We start from the raw sequence: 18,192 nt of genomic DNA on the forward strand, positions 1-18,192 counted from the left end.
CACCTATTTTGCATAGGCCGCCGGTGCGCGCAAAGCCCCAGGAAGCGCGTAAGTCCCGGGGCTTCGTAAAAGAGGCGGAAGGAGGCGTGGCGACAGTTCGGGGGCGGGCCGGGAGGGCGGTCCCGAGTCCCCCAGCACTGCGGCCTGTGCTGGGGGATGCTGAGGTGGCGCGCGCCCAAGTTACGCCTGCCTCAAGTAGGAATCCGCTTAGCAAAAAGTACATTTGCAGAATATAAAAATTGTGAAATTAATTAATTAAAACAAGGCTAGCGCATGACGACATATGGCAGCTCTGTCTGGCATTTACAGCAAATAAAAAGGTGCCAATAAGAGATGACATCATTGATGCGGATGGCCTCCCCATGCCATCACAGTCCTCTAGCGGTCTGCAAACGACATGCTCACATGCCACATCAAACAGGCTGCTGGAGGGCAGTAGTAGCGCATCAGTAAGCTAGAATCTGTAGAGGTAGAAGGGATAGGTAGGCCTGTCCAGCCCTGATCTGTAGGCAACAAAATAAAACTATCAAGCATAATGAGACTCCAAGATGCAAACAAAAAAACAAGCTGAATAAATTATCCCATTACTGGACTCTTTCACTAATGAAGTCTACATAAGTAAAATATTTGAAATGTTACATCGAACAAGCTACTGGTCCTCAGAACTACATACATTTTAAAAGCACACACACATAAGGCTAATTTGACTCCTTCAGCAGCACTTACAGCTTTTCTTCAAACACCACCAATCCAGACAAATTTTCAGTTCAGCAAGTTATTTTTTCACATTTAAAAAAAAACAAAAAAAAACAACCTTAAACAAAGGGGGTTACTGAAGATGTAAAACACCTTGTATAAACAAATAATGTCTAAAGACTACTGATTAGTAATCTCACAATCTGTTACTTCTCTGCATCAATGAGATGTGTGATTTATATTATTTTTTTATAGTCTCATCAATCCATACTAAATAGTAAAATGAACTAATACATATGGCTAAATTTTCAAAATGTTATTTGAGATTTATGCACATAAAAGTTATTTAGGAAGATTCTATGAACTGTTAGTGAATTTTCAGTCACCTGAAAGTATAGATAAATATGTAAACATAGAAAAACTAAATTTTAAATATTAAGCTAGAACAAATTGTGGAATGTACCCTTTTAGATTCTTAGTTTTCTCACTCGTGAGGAAAAATAAATGATTTTTGAAAGCTCTTCCTAAATAGTTGTATCCATTATTATTTTAGAAAGTGTAACTAAAAGATTCAGATCTACAATCTCAAGAAAATCTTCAGGTAAATAAGGAGATAAGAACAAGCTCAATAACGGGAAGAAGAGAACAAAAAACACAAGCAAATTAATATTAAGAAATTGATAGTACTGCTCCTCTAAGATCCCAAAATATAAGAGATTTATTCTGGTAGAGCCAACACTATAGTCATTTATATGAAAATGCTGCTTGGATCAAACAGGTAATACTGGTGCTATATTTTGTCTTTAAACCTAGACTCTTGGGGGCCATAATACAGTTCCTTAAAATCTTGTATTATGGAAAAGATCTTGCATATAATAAATATTTGTCTTGCAAAAATATTTAAGGTGCCTTTTCCTAGATTACCTTGAAAATCTCATACTGTAGCTGTTTTTGCCTCACTGCCTGACAGATTGTATAATTATAAATTGTCTGAACATTTTGTTTTCTACTTTACCATAGTCATTTTACTCCCAATATGCGTGGTTAGTATCTATTTTCCATGTGTACTTTTTGTCCTCGTCTTCCTGTATTTTATCCTGCTTTATCACCTAAGTACATTTGAGCATGTAGATCCACTAGAACACTTGAGGTTTTGTGCATTTGTTTTCTATAAAACTTCATAAAGGCAAAACCTTCACTGAGTGAAACAAAATGCACCAAACAAAAAGGAGGTAATGCTTAAAAGATTACGTCTCCTGTGATTGAAAAACCTAATTTTATTTACTAATCAGTTTCAAAGTACAGCTTGTACGATTTTGTTTCAATCCACTCATTTTAAATATTTTATACATAGTTTGCCCTCTTGTAAAATCACTAAGCTGCATGGTCCTAGATTAGTACATAGATACTGACTGGCATGTTCATGAATTGTCTTGTAACAAAATCCAGTAAACATATGTAGTTTATTTATATTCATCACTCAGGAAGATTTTTTAATGTTGCAGTTTCAAGAGTTCAAATAAAGCAAGTGATGAATTCCAACAATGTATTTCATATTGTAAGAAAATTTTCTTTACAAATGGTGACTTTTCTTGGCAATGTAAGAATTCTGAAGTGTTAAAATATATTAAACAGACAGTAGTGGCTAGGAGAAAGCAGAAATGATTTATTAAGTGAAGGTCCTTGATATTGTTTTGTCAGGAGTGCCTTAGAAGCCATATTTTTGCAGATTGATTCATTCAATGTGTAATGTAGACAATTTTATTGATAATATTTTATCCTTTAATGTGAAATACCAGATTTGAGTAAGTTTCAGACTGCATGGAAGTTTTGCTTGTCTTGGATTGTTGAGTTTACAGGAATATACTTCCTGACAAACTACTTCAGAGTTCTATAAACTTCAGATTTAGAGGCAACTTCAATCAGCTCTTTGACTATGTGCTGGAAAATCCTTTGTAAGTGGGCTACATATGCTGGCAGCAAATGTGCTAGCAAGAAAAAAAAGCATATTTCCAGGAGGAGTTAATTGACAAATTTTTGATTGTGAGAACTGCAATTTAAGAAAAGGCATGAACAGCCCTGTTAAATTTGGAGCCAAACTCCTTTTGGTCTGCAACTGTAATAAAAAATTAGGGTAAAACATGGATAAGTCCCCATTTTTTTTAATTTATGCCCTCTAAAAAATATGATTATGAATTGCATTTGAAAATTATCCTATCCTCTAAATATTCTTGGATTGCCTTTAGTATCTTTGTATTGTGATGGAAAATTCAATCTGCCTGTAATTCCTAACTCCAGCTACCAGACTGGTTAGAGTTGGCATCATCAGTAGCATGAGGGATAACTAAGTACTTTGTTTTCCTAACTGCGTAGTTCTTAGGCAGCCTACTGAAAATGTACTCCAATTGTACATACTTTGTCACCCTGCACAAATCCAAACACATAAGATACCCACATCATTTGTGGTATCTTATGTCAAAGTAAAGACCTTGGGCAAGTCACTTTACCCTACATTGCCTCAGGTACAAAAACTTAGATTGTAAGCCCTCTGGGGATAGAGAAATACCTACAGTACCTGAATGTAAACCGGTGTGATATCTCAATTGAGATGAAATGTTGGTATATAAAAAAATAAAAAAAAAAATAAAAAAAAATTGTGTTTGAATACATTCTGTTAGGTGGCTAAAAGTACTCACATATACGTGTATAGTGTTAAATGATGTTTTTTATCAAACTGTTTTGATCACTCAGGCTCTTTTTGTCTTTATACCAGCTTGCTATTCTCAAGGAGCACAGTTTGTTGACTCACAGTTCAGGTTTCTAGATACCAAGTTAAGGCTTGCCTTTAAGCATTGCTCTCCAGGGAAAGAAAGCAGGAGCTCTCTCTAATTAGCAACTGATTCTTTCAGTGGCTAGTACTGAAGGCCCTTACTACTGAAGTGACAATCTGACACCAATATCAGTATCACGTTGATTTTTAATGACAAAAACCCATGAAAGAACAGCATTTAGGAGTTCAGCAAGAAATAAATATGCATGTATTCCATGCATGACCCAGCAGCATGGAATTTATGTTCTTATGCTAGAAAAGGCACAAGTATGCCAGAGGTATGCTCTTTAAAAAGAAATAATGGCCCTCACAAAACGTTCCTTGATTACAACCCAAAATACTAGAGCCACGTAAGCTTACTCAGTAAATAAAAGAATGCTGATACATTATAAAGAAAAAAAAATCACACTCTAATATGTACTAATATACTCTACAATTAAAAATATAAGCAAAGGAGCAGTACTACTTTTAAGTTCTTTTGTACTGCAACAAGTAAAGCACTTGTTCATATACAGACCTTGAAGAATGCTTGCTCCATTTTTGTATATGTATAACAAACTTCTATAATAAAAAGTTTGCATTCTACAAGAATCTTAATCCAAATGTTCAATTTCCTGAAAAAAGAAATCAAAACTGAAAAAAGAGTGAATTGAGTAATTAATCTACAAATTACTTTTTGTGAAACAAACTAGTTTATCCACAACAATAAGAACAAAAATATGTAAATGCAAATTGAAAAGTTGCAATAAATGTATGACAATTTCCTAAATCTTTCAAGCAATTCAAATCCTCTTAATTCTTAAGCATCATAGTCAAATATCTACAGAAACTTGGCCCATGGTATTTCTCACCCAGAAAAAAAAATACCTTCCTCCCAGTCGACTAGGTTAAGTCAACATTGTCTCAGACTTACTCTGTGTATTATGCATTATTTTTGCACACCTAATTTCACAGCACTGCTTGTTTACAGGATATTGCACAATGAATCATTTCTGTGAACTATACAGTAGCTGGAATCAGAAAGCATTAACTGACAGTTGAAGTAAGCTGCTGTTGGTTTAATAACATTTATGCTAGTATCTTTAAAATCAATTTTGTACACTTTTGTAATAACTCCATTGAAAGCTTTAATTGGATAAATAATATTAAAACATCTCTGCATTAAACCCTGGTCATCTTAATGAGGGACACTGTCCATATTAGTGAACTTTATCACTAGGTAATTGCCAAGGCCAAAAAGTATCATGCCAAATTAACAGCGAATCTGAAGGGCAATTCTGCACACTTACAAATAACTTCATTGAACATGGTTAATCCAGCCTCATGATGCCCAAAAAAGCAACTTTATGTTTAAATTAAATTTCAAGAGCATCCTTGAATGCATACTACAACTGCACTGCCTATGATACCCAAGTCAGTAATTGTATCCTTGGATAATCTTCACTTCAAACCTATTTAACCCAAAATAATTGGTCACTTCATATACATCACCGGCACAAATTACTATACAAGCCACAGGCAGGCTAGTGTTGCTGTTTGTGTTATCCACAATTCCATTTTGACAAGAGGCGAGTGGCACCTTACAGACATCAATTTATTGAGGCATGAGTTCTTGTCATTTTTGCGACACAGCTATCCCTCTGAAGATCTGAGCAATTCTATTTTGTTACTTTGAAAAGAGTTTTGTCGCTATCAAAACCACCAAAATTATGCTTTACAAAAGTGTTAGTTAAAAAAAGAACCAAATCCTTAGGGGCAGACGGTATAAATGTGTACATTCAATCTCTGTTTCACACAGCTCTGAATTAAAGAGTTCAGCTCTTGAAGTTTGTCCCTTAATAACTTATTTGAGGAAAAGTATTTCTGTCCTGCAGGGTAGATTTGGTTTGATAGCAACCTAGTCCCTGAACGATACGTCTGGTTTTGCCGATGTGATCTACAGGTTATGTCAAGACAGCGCACAATTTAAAGTTTGTCATCAGTTGTATCACTCACTTTAAACATGTTAAGCCTTGCACAGCAAACCAGTTTTAAAAACAGTACACATGGGAGCATGTCTGAATTTAGGACCCGCACTGAAAAATGTCTACAGTCCGCCAAGGATTTTCTCTTCATTCTGTACAACCGGAACTGCCAAATGAAACAATTATCTCAGCACAGAGCCGGCTTTCAGAAACAATACGTTGCAATAGCTTTAGTAACATCCAGAGTCCACCCCTCGCAATGACCCCGGCAGTCAGAACCTTCTTTTGATTTTGAAACAAACTACTGGACAACACTAGGAGTGATGTGCAATAAGCGGGTGAAGTCCCGGGCCTGTCTGATTAAACAGGCGGTTGCAAGAGACAGAGGGTTGCCTTTCTTGCCGGGCCTGTTTCTGCCTCCACAGCACGACATCCTCCTCTCCAGCACCGCATAAAACAACCACCGGGCCCGGATATCCCAGCAGAGGCGACAACGCATGTAGTGCCTGCCTCCCCCAGACCCCCTCACCAACAGCAGCCTCCCACCACCCCTCAAAAAATCAGGTCAAACCCTGGCGATGTAGCGCCCGGGAGCGCGGCCCTCACACCCCGTCTGCCCGCCTCCAGTCCGGTGACTACTTACAGGAAAGGCCCGTATCCGCATCTTGGTGTCCCTCCGGCTGCCCGTGCCTTTGCTGAGGTTCGACATGTTCGGCGGCTTGGAGGAGGGGGGTCGGGGAAGGGGGCAGGGAGGGATGGAAGGAGGCCGTCTACGACTCTGCGCGTCCTTTGTCGCGAGCAAAAGCGAAAACGTTGACTTACAGTTTTACATAAAAACTAAAAGAGAAAAAAAAAATGTGAAGCGGGAGGTACACGAAGCTCCTGGGAGGAGGAGGAGGCGACGCGGCAGAGAAACCGTCTTGGTTTGTTTTTGTGAAACAGGGGGAGGGTGGGGGGAAAGAGGGCTTTTCGAGGCCCCGACCTTCACTCTTCTTTCGCCTGCCCCCCCCTTTCTCTGCCCGCCTCCTGCTGTCCCTCCTTCGCCCTTCTCTCTGGCTCTCTTTTTCCCAGACAGAGCGTGCGGCCCCCAGGCGCTGCGCTAAGCAAGCGCGGATCCCCCTCCTCGCCTGCTCCCTTGTACTCGTCGGAGTCGGCAGTCACTGCTCTCCGCGATGGCGGACAAACAGCTCTTACTGCGCAGACTCACAAAGGGAAAGGGGGGTGGGGTGAAGCAGAGGAGAGCTGCAGCTCCTCTCGCGAGATTTCCAACCAGTCGAGTCTCTTACTACGTCACCAGAGGATGGCCCGGACATAGTTGCACCAGAGCGAGGCTGGAAGTTGGAGGCCATGGTTGGAACAAAGTGAAAAGGCGGAGCTGTGACTAGTGTAAATATTATTGGCTTCTATTCCAAACGTCGGAGATCGGAGAGTTATGATCCCTAAGGACGGTTATTGATGAGGACTCTTAGGAGGGCTGTATTTCAATCCTGTTACCTGATGTTATTTTTATGATGGGGGGGGGGGGGGGTTATTTTTTATAACATTTGTAACCCGCTGCTCCCAATTCTCAGCGGTGAGCAATAGTAATTTCTTATTTCTTTTAAAGAACGTCAGGATATGGTGGAGTGATTCGACCACTTGTACATCTCAGCACTGCTGATGCTTCTTAGTGTGTTATACTGCTGCCACAGTCTGACATCCTAAATAGCTGGACGCTGGCACATCCTAATTTCTTGCACAGCTGGACATGTCTATCACTGTCCAGCCTCTTGCACAACAGGAAACTACTGTCAAAGTGGTGGTGGCAGAAGATTAGATTCCTCTAGGAATTGCACTGTGAATTCCCCCAAATAAATAGCAAAACCTAAATATCTGCTGCTGTTTGCCAAGAAGTTACCTAAAACATGTGACCTTATGACAGAGAAATGTGCTGTTGCAAAAAGATTGAATTGCACTTTGGTCTTTTATAGACAGCTTATCTTGTATTACTTATAATAAAATAGGCTGGACATTTTAGATGAGATGTCTGCCAGAGCTCTCCAGCTGTAGGTATGCTTTGCAAACATGAGTGATCACGTCATTCTCAACACTATTTGAAATGGAGTTTCAGCCTCCGTATCTCTTCACCCCCTTCCGTCCCATAATATATGTTTCTCACCTAAATGCCCCTCCCTATTCTGTGTTAGATGATGGCTGAGTCAGACTTGATATGGTATATAAACAGGTATGCAGACTCTGGGTTATAACAGCAGAATCAGGGGGAAAAAAGCGAAGAGATCAAGATATAGCACTAATAGAACCCTTTTTTCTTTGTCTCTTCTTCTAGAGTAACCTTTTTAAAGTTGGTTTTAAATCTTAAATTCTGGCTCTTCTTGATCATGATCGTGTTGATTTCAATGGAAGAGCCTAATGGTTAGCACAGTCCAGAGAAGCCATGATTCAAATCCCTACTGACGCTCCTTGTGCTGCTGGGCAAATCTTTTCAATCTCCATTGTTTCAAGTATAAAATTAAATTGTATGCTTTCTGGTGCAGGGAAGTACCTACTGTAACTTGCTTTGAGCTTAGGTTTGGAAAGGCAAGCAATAAAATCTAAAATCCAAATCCTTGTTAACTTGGAAATAAAGATTAACAGACAAAATATAAAAAGTGATTTTCTTTTTATTAGAGTAACTTACTATATTTCTTGACTAGCTTTCAAGAGTTCGCTTCCTTCCTGAAGTCCAAATACAATGAGGAGGTCAAAGCAAGAGATGACAATTGCCAGAAAATACAAGCGAATCATAAAACAAATGTCAGTGGTAGTGGGAAGAGGGCTAATATGTTAGAGTGATAAGAATGTGACACAGAGGTATTACAATTATTTCTGGTAGTGAGTAAAAAAAATCACCTCATCTCTGTTAAGTCCTTTTCTTTTAGTTCTGAAATGTTTAATCATCTTAACTTAAATTCTTACATTCCTGGATTGTTCTGAATTTCCATTTTTGATATCCTGGTCATTGATGCAGTGGCCTGGCTCCAAAAAAATGTCCCCAATGTTGGCAATTTTCTGTCTTTGTAAGTTTATTCTTGACCTTTGCTTCTGGCCTGCTTTGCCAGTGTAGCATCCCTCCTCACAGTTTCTGCACTGAATAATATATACTACATTAGAGGAGACGCATGAATAAGGATCCCCTTAGGTTGAATGTCTTTCCCGTGTGGATAACAGTGGGGTCTTGTGATATGTGCAGCGTAGAATATTGCAGAGGTTTGTGTCATTTTCATCTCAGAAAGATTAAAATGACACAAATCACTGTAATATTAAAAGTTCAAGGTACGGCACAACAATCAGACTTCTGGTAATGACTGCTGGCTGAGAAGTCACAAAGGGGTTGTACTCCTCGTGATCAGCTACATTATCACCACTTCTGGTATCTCAGGACTAATATTTTTCTTTTCTATATAAGTAAATACTTGTAGACTCACCAATCCATTTTCTTTTTTTTTTTTTTTTTGAGAAATTCAGGGAAATGCCATTCAAATCCACATTTATTTTTTATTTATTTTTATTTATTTATGTGTTTTTATATACCGAAGTTTGGAACATGCCTTCACTCCGGTTTACAAGTAAAACAACTTATTACAATGTAATGCATGTTAGAACAATAATGCATTCACTAAGAATTTCATAATAATACGTTATTATAAAAGGGTTGTTAGATAAAGTGATTTTCATAAACACAGACCACAGCGATAATGCATAAATTAACTGAAAACAGCAACAAAATAAATAGGAAAGTAAAGCAACTTTATAGAAAGTGTATCGTGTCTGTTCTATTATGTCTGTTGTCTAACAGTTAAACATGTCCACTAGTTACCTCATAGTTGAGCAGGGTTATCTCAAGTTTGAGTAGGTCTATTAGATAAGCATTTCAATTTATTATAATTGACATAGGTGAATATCAGTTTGCACGGGTGGGTTCGGTTTATTTAAATTTGAAGGGGGGTTTGTTGCAAGGGAAGATTTATTGGCAGATTGGGTAATTTTGTTCTGCTGAGGGTAAGAGTCAAATTTAGTTGTCTAGGTAATTACACTGCCATGGATTCTTGCGATGGTGTTAATATTGGATGGTAGTAGTGTTAACCGATGCCGTCTTTGTAAGTTTGTTTAAATAGGAATGTTTTAAGGTTTTTTTAATAATTTCAAGTCGTGTTGTAGCCTGAGCTTTTCTGGAAGGCAGTTCCATAGCCGAGGACCTGCTATGGAGGCCGCTCTATCTCTAGTTGAGGTAAGGTTAGCTGTTGATACTGATGGTATGGTGAGCAGGGCTTTATTGGTAGATCTGGTGTTGCGCTATGATATGCTTCTGGAATATAGAGTTTAGGCATTCTTTTTCATTGTTTATGTTTTTGTGTATTATGGTGAGTGGCTTGTATTCCACACGTTTCGCTATTGGCAGCCAATGTAGATCCTTTAGTACTGGGGTGATGTGTTCCGATTTTTTGTGATTGGTGCGTATTCTCGCTGTGGTGTTCTGTAGTAGTTGAAGGGGGCGGGTGCAAGATTTGGGAAGGCCTATTAGAAGTGAGTTGCAGTAGTCGAATTTTGAGAATATAAGGGATTGAAGAATAGTTCTGAATTGTGGTTGGTTTAGGAGTGGTTTTAGTCTTTTCAGTAATGAGAGTTTGTAGAAACCTTCTTTGGTTTTCATGGTTATATGTTTTTTGAAGTTCATTTCAGTGTCAAGCCAAATCCCCAAGTCTTTAAACGTTTTAGTTTAGTTTGATCATGGTTTTGTCAATTTGTATTGTGTTTGTTGTGTGTGTGATATGGTTTTTTCTTTTGAGGAAATACATTCGGTCCTTTCCATGTTAAGGCATAGATTCATATGGTTTAGGGTATTTTTTATTATGTTGAGATGGCTGGCAGCGAGTTCAAGAGCATTTTCTATGGTGCTTGATACTGGGATGAGGAGTTGAATGTCATCTGCGTACATAAAGTATGTGATGTTGAGGTTTGGAAGTATGTGACATAGGGGGAGCAGGTAGATGTTAAAGAGTGTGGCAGATAGGGCTGATTCTTGTGGAACTCCGGTTTCGAGTGGTGTTAGTTCTGATATGGAATTGTACATGTTTACTTGAAATGATCTGTTTTGGAGGAATGATTTGAACCAGTTTAGAGTTTTTTCGGTAAGACTGATTTCCGATAGTCTTAGGAGTAGTGTTTGGTGGTCGATCATGTCAAAGGCTGCTGATAAGTCAAGTAGAATGAGGATATATTGTTGTCCGTTGTTGAAGCCTTTCAGTATTGTGTTGGATAGGTTGAGAAGTAGAGTTTCTGTGCTGCAGTATTTGCGGAATCCATGTTGTGATGGGTATAGAATGTTGTTTATGTCTACATGTTCAGTCAGTTGTTTCAGGACTATCTTTTCAATTAGTTTGGCCAGGAAAGGTAAGTTTGAGATGGGGCGGTAGTTATTGAGTTCAGTGGGGTCCAAGTTCTTTTTTTTTTTTTTTATGATGGGTTTGATTGTTGCAAGAAAAGAGTAAATTGACTGAGTCCAAGATGGTGACAGAGATGGATGAACTTGCTATTTGACTTCAAAGAAGCTCTAATACAAGATTTAGAAGAATGTTACAGCGATTCTTGAAGATCTGCTTAGCACACTTCAGTTTTCCCTGGAAGAAATTCATGAATCGTTAATATAGAACAATATATAGGTGTTCAAGAAATGGTATCAGAGCAACTAAATGTTCAATTTCCTAGCGTGTAGACAGATGGACTCGGTGTACTCCTGATAGCAGATGGGAGAAGGAGTCAGATTTCAAAGCTGACGTCAACCTACATATACCCATGCAGGAGGCTCTGCTCTTCAGTGTTTCTCCGTCTCCTAAAGCAGATAGGGACACAGCCACACACTATAATAGTGTTAGCAATTTTAAACCAAAGAAGAAAGAAAATTTACCTCAAGAAGACGAGCCCCGCTCTCCTGTGGTGATACCTAAGGGTACCTCCCCCAGTCGAGAATTCCTGAGGTGATTTCTGAGATCCCTCAGAGGCAAGCCTCAGTCCGGTAGCTGGCTCCGGGCGTGGACAGCCCCCAGGGTGGCTGAGAGGCAGCGGGTGCAGAATTGAGTGCAGTGGTGAAGGTAATTCCCTCTCTCCCCCTCAGCTGGAGGGGGCACGAGACAGGGAAACGCTGAGACCAGGTAAGGAAGATTGGAGGCAGAGTAGCTGGGTATGGAGAACGAATCCCATCCGTAAGGATTACCCGTCCTTGCTAACTCAAAGGCTAACAAACAATGTAGGCTTTAAATATCCAGGCAGCGTGACGTCATCACAGAGGGACGCCCCTGAGGTTCGTGTCAAGTAGGAAATAAGAGTGAGGGCCACGCGGCACGTGCACCCTAAGGTACTAGTGGAGCATGGCGGGAGACAGCACCCAAGCCGGTCCGGGGATGCCGGAGAGGACGGCAGGTAGACGGTGCGGCAGCCAGGCGTCCATCCACAGCCAGAAGAGGAGCAAAGAAAGAAAGATAGGCAGAGTGAAGCCGTCGGGAAGGGACGATTGCAACAGTACCCCCCTTCAAATGGTGGTCTCCTCTGGTTTTGGTTTCCAAGGATGCGAGAGATGAAACTGATGGAGCATCTCTTTGTCAAGGTTATTTGCCAGAGGCTCCCAAGAATTTTCTTCGGGGCCAAAACCTTCCCAAGAAAGAAGGTACTCTCAGGTTTTGCCACGTCTTCGGACATCAAGAATGGCTTCGACCTTGTATTCTAGGTCATCTTCTGCATTGATAGGAGACGATTCCTGAGATTTGGAAGAGAATTCACTGATGCTGAGTGGTTTCAGAAGTGAAACATGAAAAGCGTTATGGATATTCAATCCAGGTGGTAACTTTAGACTGTAGGTAACATTGCCAAGATGTCGGAGGATTGGAAGTGGTCCAACGTAGCAAGGAGCAAATCGAGAGGAGGGTAACTTCAGTCTAATATGCTTAGTGGATAGCCAGACTTTGTCACCAGGTTGAAAGACAGGTGCTTTGGAATGATGAGCGTCATAAAACGTTTTGGCTCGATCACTTGCTTTGAGTAGCATTGCTTTCGTCTGAATCCATACTTGATGGATTTCTTCAGCAGTGGATTGAGCTGCTGGGGACGTCACTGAGAGCTTCAGTGGAAGTGGCGGTGATGGTGAGCATCCATATACCACTTCAAATGGTGTTGATCCAGTTGATGTTGCTGGATGAGAATTAATGGTGAATTCAGCCCATGGTAGCAGTTCGGCCCAGTTATTCTGACGAAAACGCACATAGGCCCGAATGAACTGTTTCAGGGTCCTATTCATCCGTTTTGTTTGGCCATTAGATTGAGGATGATAGGCAGATGTATAATTCAGAGAGATGTCGAAGAGTTTGCACAGGGCCTGCCAGAATCTTGCCGTAAACTGTGATCCTCAATCCGAGACTATGTGCTTCGGTAGGCCATGGAGGCGAAAGATATGGACTATGAAGAGCTTCGCAAGTTCCGAGGCTGAGGGTAAGCCAGGCAGTGCTGCGAAGTGGGCCATCTTGCTGAAGCAGTTGACTGTGACCCAGATGGTATTCATACTTCCAGAAAGAGGTAGATCAACTACAAAATCAGTAGCGATATGCGTCCAGGGCTGTTCCGGAGCTGGAAGTGGTTGCAGCAATCCCCACGGTTGGCCAGAAGTAGGTTTGTGCTTGGCACAGTTGGCACAAGATGCCACATAGGAGAGTGTATCTTCCCTGATAGTTGGCCACCAATAATACTTCTGTAGCTTCAGCAGCGTACAGCGTTGACCAGGATGGCCAGCCAGCTTGGAATTGTGCACCCAATAGAGCACTTTCTTTCTGAGATGCTTTGGCACGATGGTCTTACCAGCAGGCACAGAATGAGTAGCCGCTAAGACGACTTTCTTCGGGTCGATTATGTGCTGCGGCTCTTCTGGAATATCCTCCGAGAGAAAGGCGCGTGAAAGGGCATCAGCTCTGGTATTGTCTCCGGGGCGATATTTGAGCACGAAGTCAAAGTGGTTGAAAAATAAGGACCATCTAGCTTGTCTATGGTTAAGACGTTGTGCATGGCGAAGATACTCTACATTCTTATGGTCCGTAAACACAGTAATTTGATGTTGAGCGCCTTCGAACCAAGGCTGCCATTCCTCGAATGCCAACTTAATAGCCAGGAGCTCTTTGTCACCAATCCCATAATTCTTCTCTGCCGGAGAGAAACGTCGTGAAAAGAAAGAGCAGGAACGTAAGGACTTGGAATTTCCAGTCTGGCTCAGAACAGCCCCCACACCAACATCGGAGGCATCGACCTCTACGATGAATGGCTTGTTGGGGTCCGGATGACGTAGGCATGGTTCCATGTAAAAGGCAGTCTTTAAATCTTTGAAAGCGGAAATGGCCTCCGCAGACCATTTAGAAGCATTGGCCTCTTTCCGGGTCATAGCAGTCAAGGGCACCGTTAAAGAAGAATAGTTCTTTATAAAGCTTCTATAGTAATTGGTGAACCCCAAAAATCGTCTCAGGGCCTTCCAGCTGGTAGGTTGGGACCAATTCTTGATACTTTCTAATTTTTGGGGATCCATCTGGAAGCTATCTTTAGACACAATGTAGCCAAGAAAAGGCATGGAGTCTTTATGCAATTCGCAGTTGGATAGCTTGGCGTAAAGTCTGTATTCTCAGAGTCTTAGTAGAACTTGCTTGACGTCTTCTAGATGAGTAGACAGATTCTGAGAAAATATCAGGATGTCATCTAGGTACACTACGACACTCTTGTACAACAAATCCCGCAGATTGTCATTCATCATGTTCTGGAAAACAGTGGGTGCGTTGCACAGGCCGAAGGGCATTGCTAAGTACTCAAAATGACCGTCTCGAATGTTGAAAGCCGTTTTCCACTCGTCACCAAAGCGAATCCGGACTAAGTTGTAGGCTCCCTTCAGGTCAAGTTTCGAAAATATCTTGGCCCCCTGAAGCCGGTCAAACAGCTCTGAGATTAAAGGCAAGGGGTAACGGTCTTTAATTGTAATCTCGTTCAGACCTCGGTAGTCGATACAAGGACGTAAGGTTCCGTCCTTCTTCCCCACAAAGAAGAATTCTGCCCCTGCTGGCGACTTTGAAGGTCTAATGAAACCTTTCTATAAGTTCTCCTCGATGTACTCTGACATAGCCTTATTCTCTATTGCAGAGAGTGGATAGACACGTCCTTTCGGAGCCTCAGTGTTTGGTTTCAGCCGAATGGCACAGTCATAAGATCTGTGTAGAGGGAGGATGTGAGCAGCTTCTTTAGAAAACATATCACTGAATGATGCGTATTGAGGTGACAGTCCCACCATCACTGGAGTTGTAGGCATGCAGAGAACAGGAGAAACTTCCTTGAGGCAACTGCCATGGCAACCTGGGCCCCAGCGGAAGAGTTCCAAGGAGGACCAGTCGAATTGAGGCTGATGCAACTGCAACCAGGGTAACCCCAGAACGATAGGGTGCATGGCCTTCTCTATCACAAAGAAGGGAATTGTCTCCGTATGGAAGGCTCCGGTGTGAAGAGTCACTGGTTCGGTGGGAAGAGTCACATCACCGGGCAAAGGCTGTCCATGGATGGATGACAAGAGTAGTGGAGCTTTTAAAGTAACGAGGGGAATCCTCAAATGTTCCACTAGGCGTCGAAGTATAAAGTTGCCTCCTGCCCCCGAATCCACAAGGGCAAGAGTTTGGATTGTAGACAGTCCGCAAATCAGGGAGGCTGGTAGAGAGAGCAGAGGAGAAGGCGTGGTAAGGCCTAAGAACAGTCCTCCTGCAGGACTTAGGCCCGTCCATTTTCCGAACGAATAGGGCATGTTGGGACATCGTGACCAGCTTGTCCACAGTACATACATAACCCATGCCTCTTCTGAAGACTTCTCTCTTTTGAAGTCAAATGACTGCAACCAAGTTGCATCGGTTCTTCTCCACTGGCAACAGGTACTGCTGGAACCACCCGAGGTGCAAGTTTAGCACAAGTCTCCTTCTGAACTGGTCCTTTAGTAGGCTTGAGTTCTTTCACCTAATCATGAAGCCGGTGGTCAATTCTAGTAGCCAAAGCCACTAGTTCATCCAGCGAGTCAGGTGTCTGAGGAGCGGCAAGCTCGTCCTTCAAGCGGGTATTCAGACCTCTGAAGATGAGAGTTTTCAGGCATCTAGGTTCCCAGCATAATTCTGTAGCAAGAGTCTTAAACTCTATTGCAAAATCAGCCAGTGGTCGGTTGCCTTGCTTCAGGTCCACCAGGTCAGAACCAGCAACAGTCACTGGCGCAGGATCATCAAAAACGAATTTAAATAGTTCTAGAAATCCATCAATATCCTGCAGAATTGGATCCTTACGTTCCCACAGCGTGGAAGCCCAAGACAAGGCCCTTCCATCAAGATAAGATAGAATATAAGTAGTCTTGGCGTAGGCTGTGAGGAAGTGTGCAGGCTGCAATGCGAAATGCATACAGCATTAGTTTAGGAAACCTCTACTTCTTTGAATCTCTCCAGAGAAACGAACTGGAGCAGCCAGAGGTACTATAGTCTTTATAGTTATTCCAGGTAACTGACCTACATTACTGGAAACAGCGCCTTGGGTCTTCTGTGCTTGTAGCTGGTGAAACACTGAAGTGAGTTTCTCCAATGCGTCTTGAATTTCAGCATTGCGTAGAGCCAGGCCTGGAATGGCCTGCAAGGCATTGAGCTGTGCCGGATCCATGGAGTTAGCAATCTGTTATAATTAGTGAGGTTTGGGTGGACCCTTAGACACTGGGGCAGTTGACCACGCCCACAGGGGGAAGTCCTGTGAGGGTCCACAGGTCAGGCTCAGCTTAGGACACACAAACACAGAGATTATCTTTTATTAGACAATGTGGTGAAGCCACCAGAGGTGGCAGTGGTGAGCAGTAGAAGTAGCCCGGCTGGGCTAGTATCCCTCAGGCACTGGAACAGCGACTCCTCCGGTAGCAGTGCTATAGTGGAAAGAACTGAGAATAATGAGTACAGTGGAATATGCACAAGCCCCAGTATGGAGAACCCCAGGATAGGGAGAGCAGGCCCTTGAGGAGCAAGTACCTGATCCCTGAGAGCTGAGAGGCTTGAATGAGATGTACTCACACAGCGGTTCCACGTAGGAGATGGCACTATGGCTGGAATGGAGGCTGGCCCTCAAGGAGCGAGTCCCTGGTTCCAGGGAACAGCTCTGAGGTGACGATGGTAGTACTCACTGGTGTTGAAGATAGCGAATCCTTCCAGGCAGAAGAGAAGGTAGGAGCCGGTAGCGAGTCAGGGAACATGGGCCCTCGAGGAGTGAGTACCGGTTTCCTGATAGCGACCTGAAAAGCAAGTGAGGCCCCCGAGGAGCGGGTACCCCGTTAGAATTAAGAGTCCAGTGGAAGATTGGAGGCAGAGTAGCTGGGCACGGAGAACGAATCCCATCTGTAAGAATTACCCGTCCTTGCTAACTCAAAGGCTAGCAAAAAAATGTAGGCTTTAAATTTCTAGGCAGCGTGATGTCATCACAGGGGGATGCCCGTGAGGTTCGCGCCAAGTAGGAAATAAGAGTGAGGGCCGTGCGGCGCACGCGCCCTAAGGTACTAGTGGAGCATGGCGGGAGGCAGCGCCCAAGCCGGTCCGGGGACGCCGGAGAGGACGGCAGGTAGACACCATGGCAGCCAGGCGTCCAGCCACAGCCAGAGGAGGAGCAAAGAAAGAAAGGTAGGCAGAGTGAAGCCGTCAGGAAGGGACGGCTGCAACAAGTACATTTAAGGGTAGAATAAGTCAGAGGAAGGAAAGAAAGGCGAGCGAAAAGGTTATATGCAAGTGTAAATAAGTGAGTTATTAACTGTTTCTTAAATTCTTTCGACCTAGTTTCCTGGATCATCCCTGGAGCCCTTTGTAAATATTGGGGTTACATTGGCCACCTTCTAGTCTTCAGATACAATGGACAATTTTAATGATAGCTTACAAATTACTAGTAGTAGGTCTGAAATTTCATTTTTTAGTTCTTTCAGAACCCTGGGGTGTATACCATCTGGTCCAGATGATTTGCTACTCCAGTTTTTCAATTTGGCCAGGATCACCGTGATTTATTTATTTATTTAGAAGGCTTATTTGCCTCTCAATCCATTGGTTTGGTTCATCGGAACCTTGAAAACTGTCTCTGGAACGGCTATCTCCCCAACATCTTCATTTGTAAACACTGAAGCAAAGAATTTATTTAGCCTTTCTGTGATTGCCTTATCTTCCCTAAGTGCCCCTTTAACTCCTTGATCATCTAACCAACTCCCTCATAGGCTTCCTGCTTCGTATATATTTTAAAAAGATTTTCTTATGAGTTTTTGTCTCTATGGCCAGCTTCTTTTCAAATTGTCTCGTAGCCTGGTGTTATGTTCTGGTATGGTTGTGGACCCTGGATCATAGTGAGAGCTGATTCCACCCACAGGGAGGAGCCCTGTGGGGACTCACCACAATAGGCGTGGCCTCAGCTGAGACGGACAGTTAGGGGCCGTGCGCACGACCACAAGTTTGCCACGTGCACACCGGTGCGCACTTCCAGCACAGGCTGCGCACAAATAATCACCGTACGCATAACTATGGCCGCGCACAAAGCCTCACACACAGTGAAACTTGTGTGCCTAGACATACATTCAATGGCACCGGCGTCTAAGAAGGCCAGAAGGCACTC

The 18,192-nt window shown here is 42.5% G+C and overlaps 1 protein-coding gene across 1 annotated transcript in view; it reads right to left on the reverse strand.

The window, feature by feature from the left end:
* CUL3 (cullin 3) overlaps positions 1–6,699 on the reverse strand; it is a 233,785-nt gene extending 227,086 nt beyond the window's left edge. Inside the window, exon 1 of the mRNA XM_029615271.1 lies at positions 6,134–6,699. Coding sequence (XP_029471131.1) covers positions 6,134–6,199 — 66 coding nt within the window. The 5' untranslated portion in view covers positions 6,200–6,699. The remainder of the gene's footprint in view (positions 1–6,133) is intronic.
* Positions 6,700–18,192: the final 11,493 nt, after the last annotated feature.

The sequence above is a fragment of the Rhinatrema bivittatum genome, chromosome 9, assembly GCF_901001135.1.
Source record: "Rhinatrema bivittatum chromosome 9, aRhiBiv1.1, whole genome shotgun sequence".
NCBI classification, from domain to species: Eukaryota; Metazoa; Chordata; class Amphibia; order Gymnophiona; family Rhinatrematidae; genus Rhinatrema; species Rhinatrema bivittatum.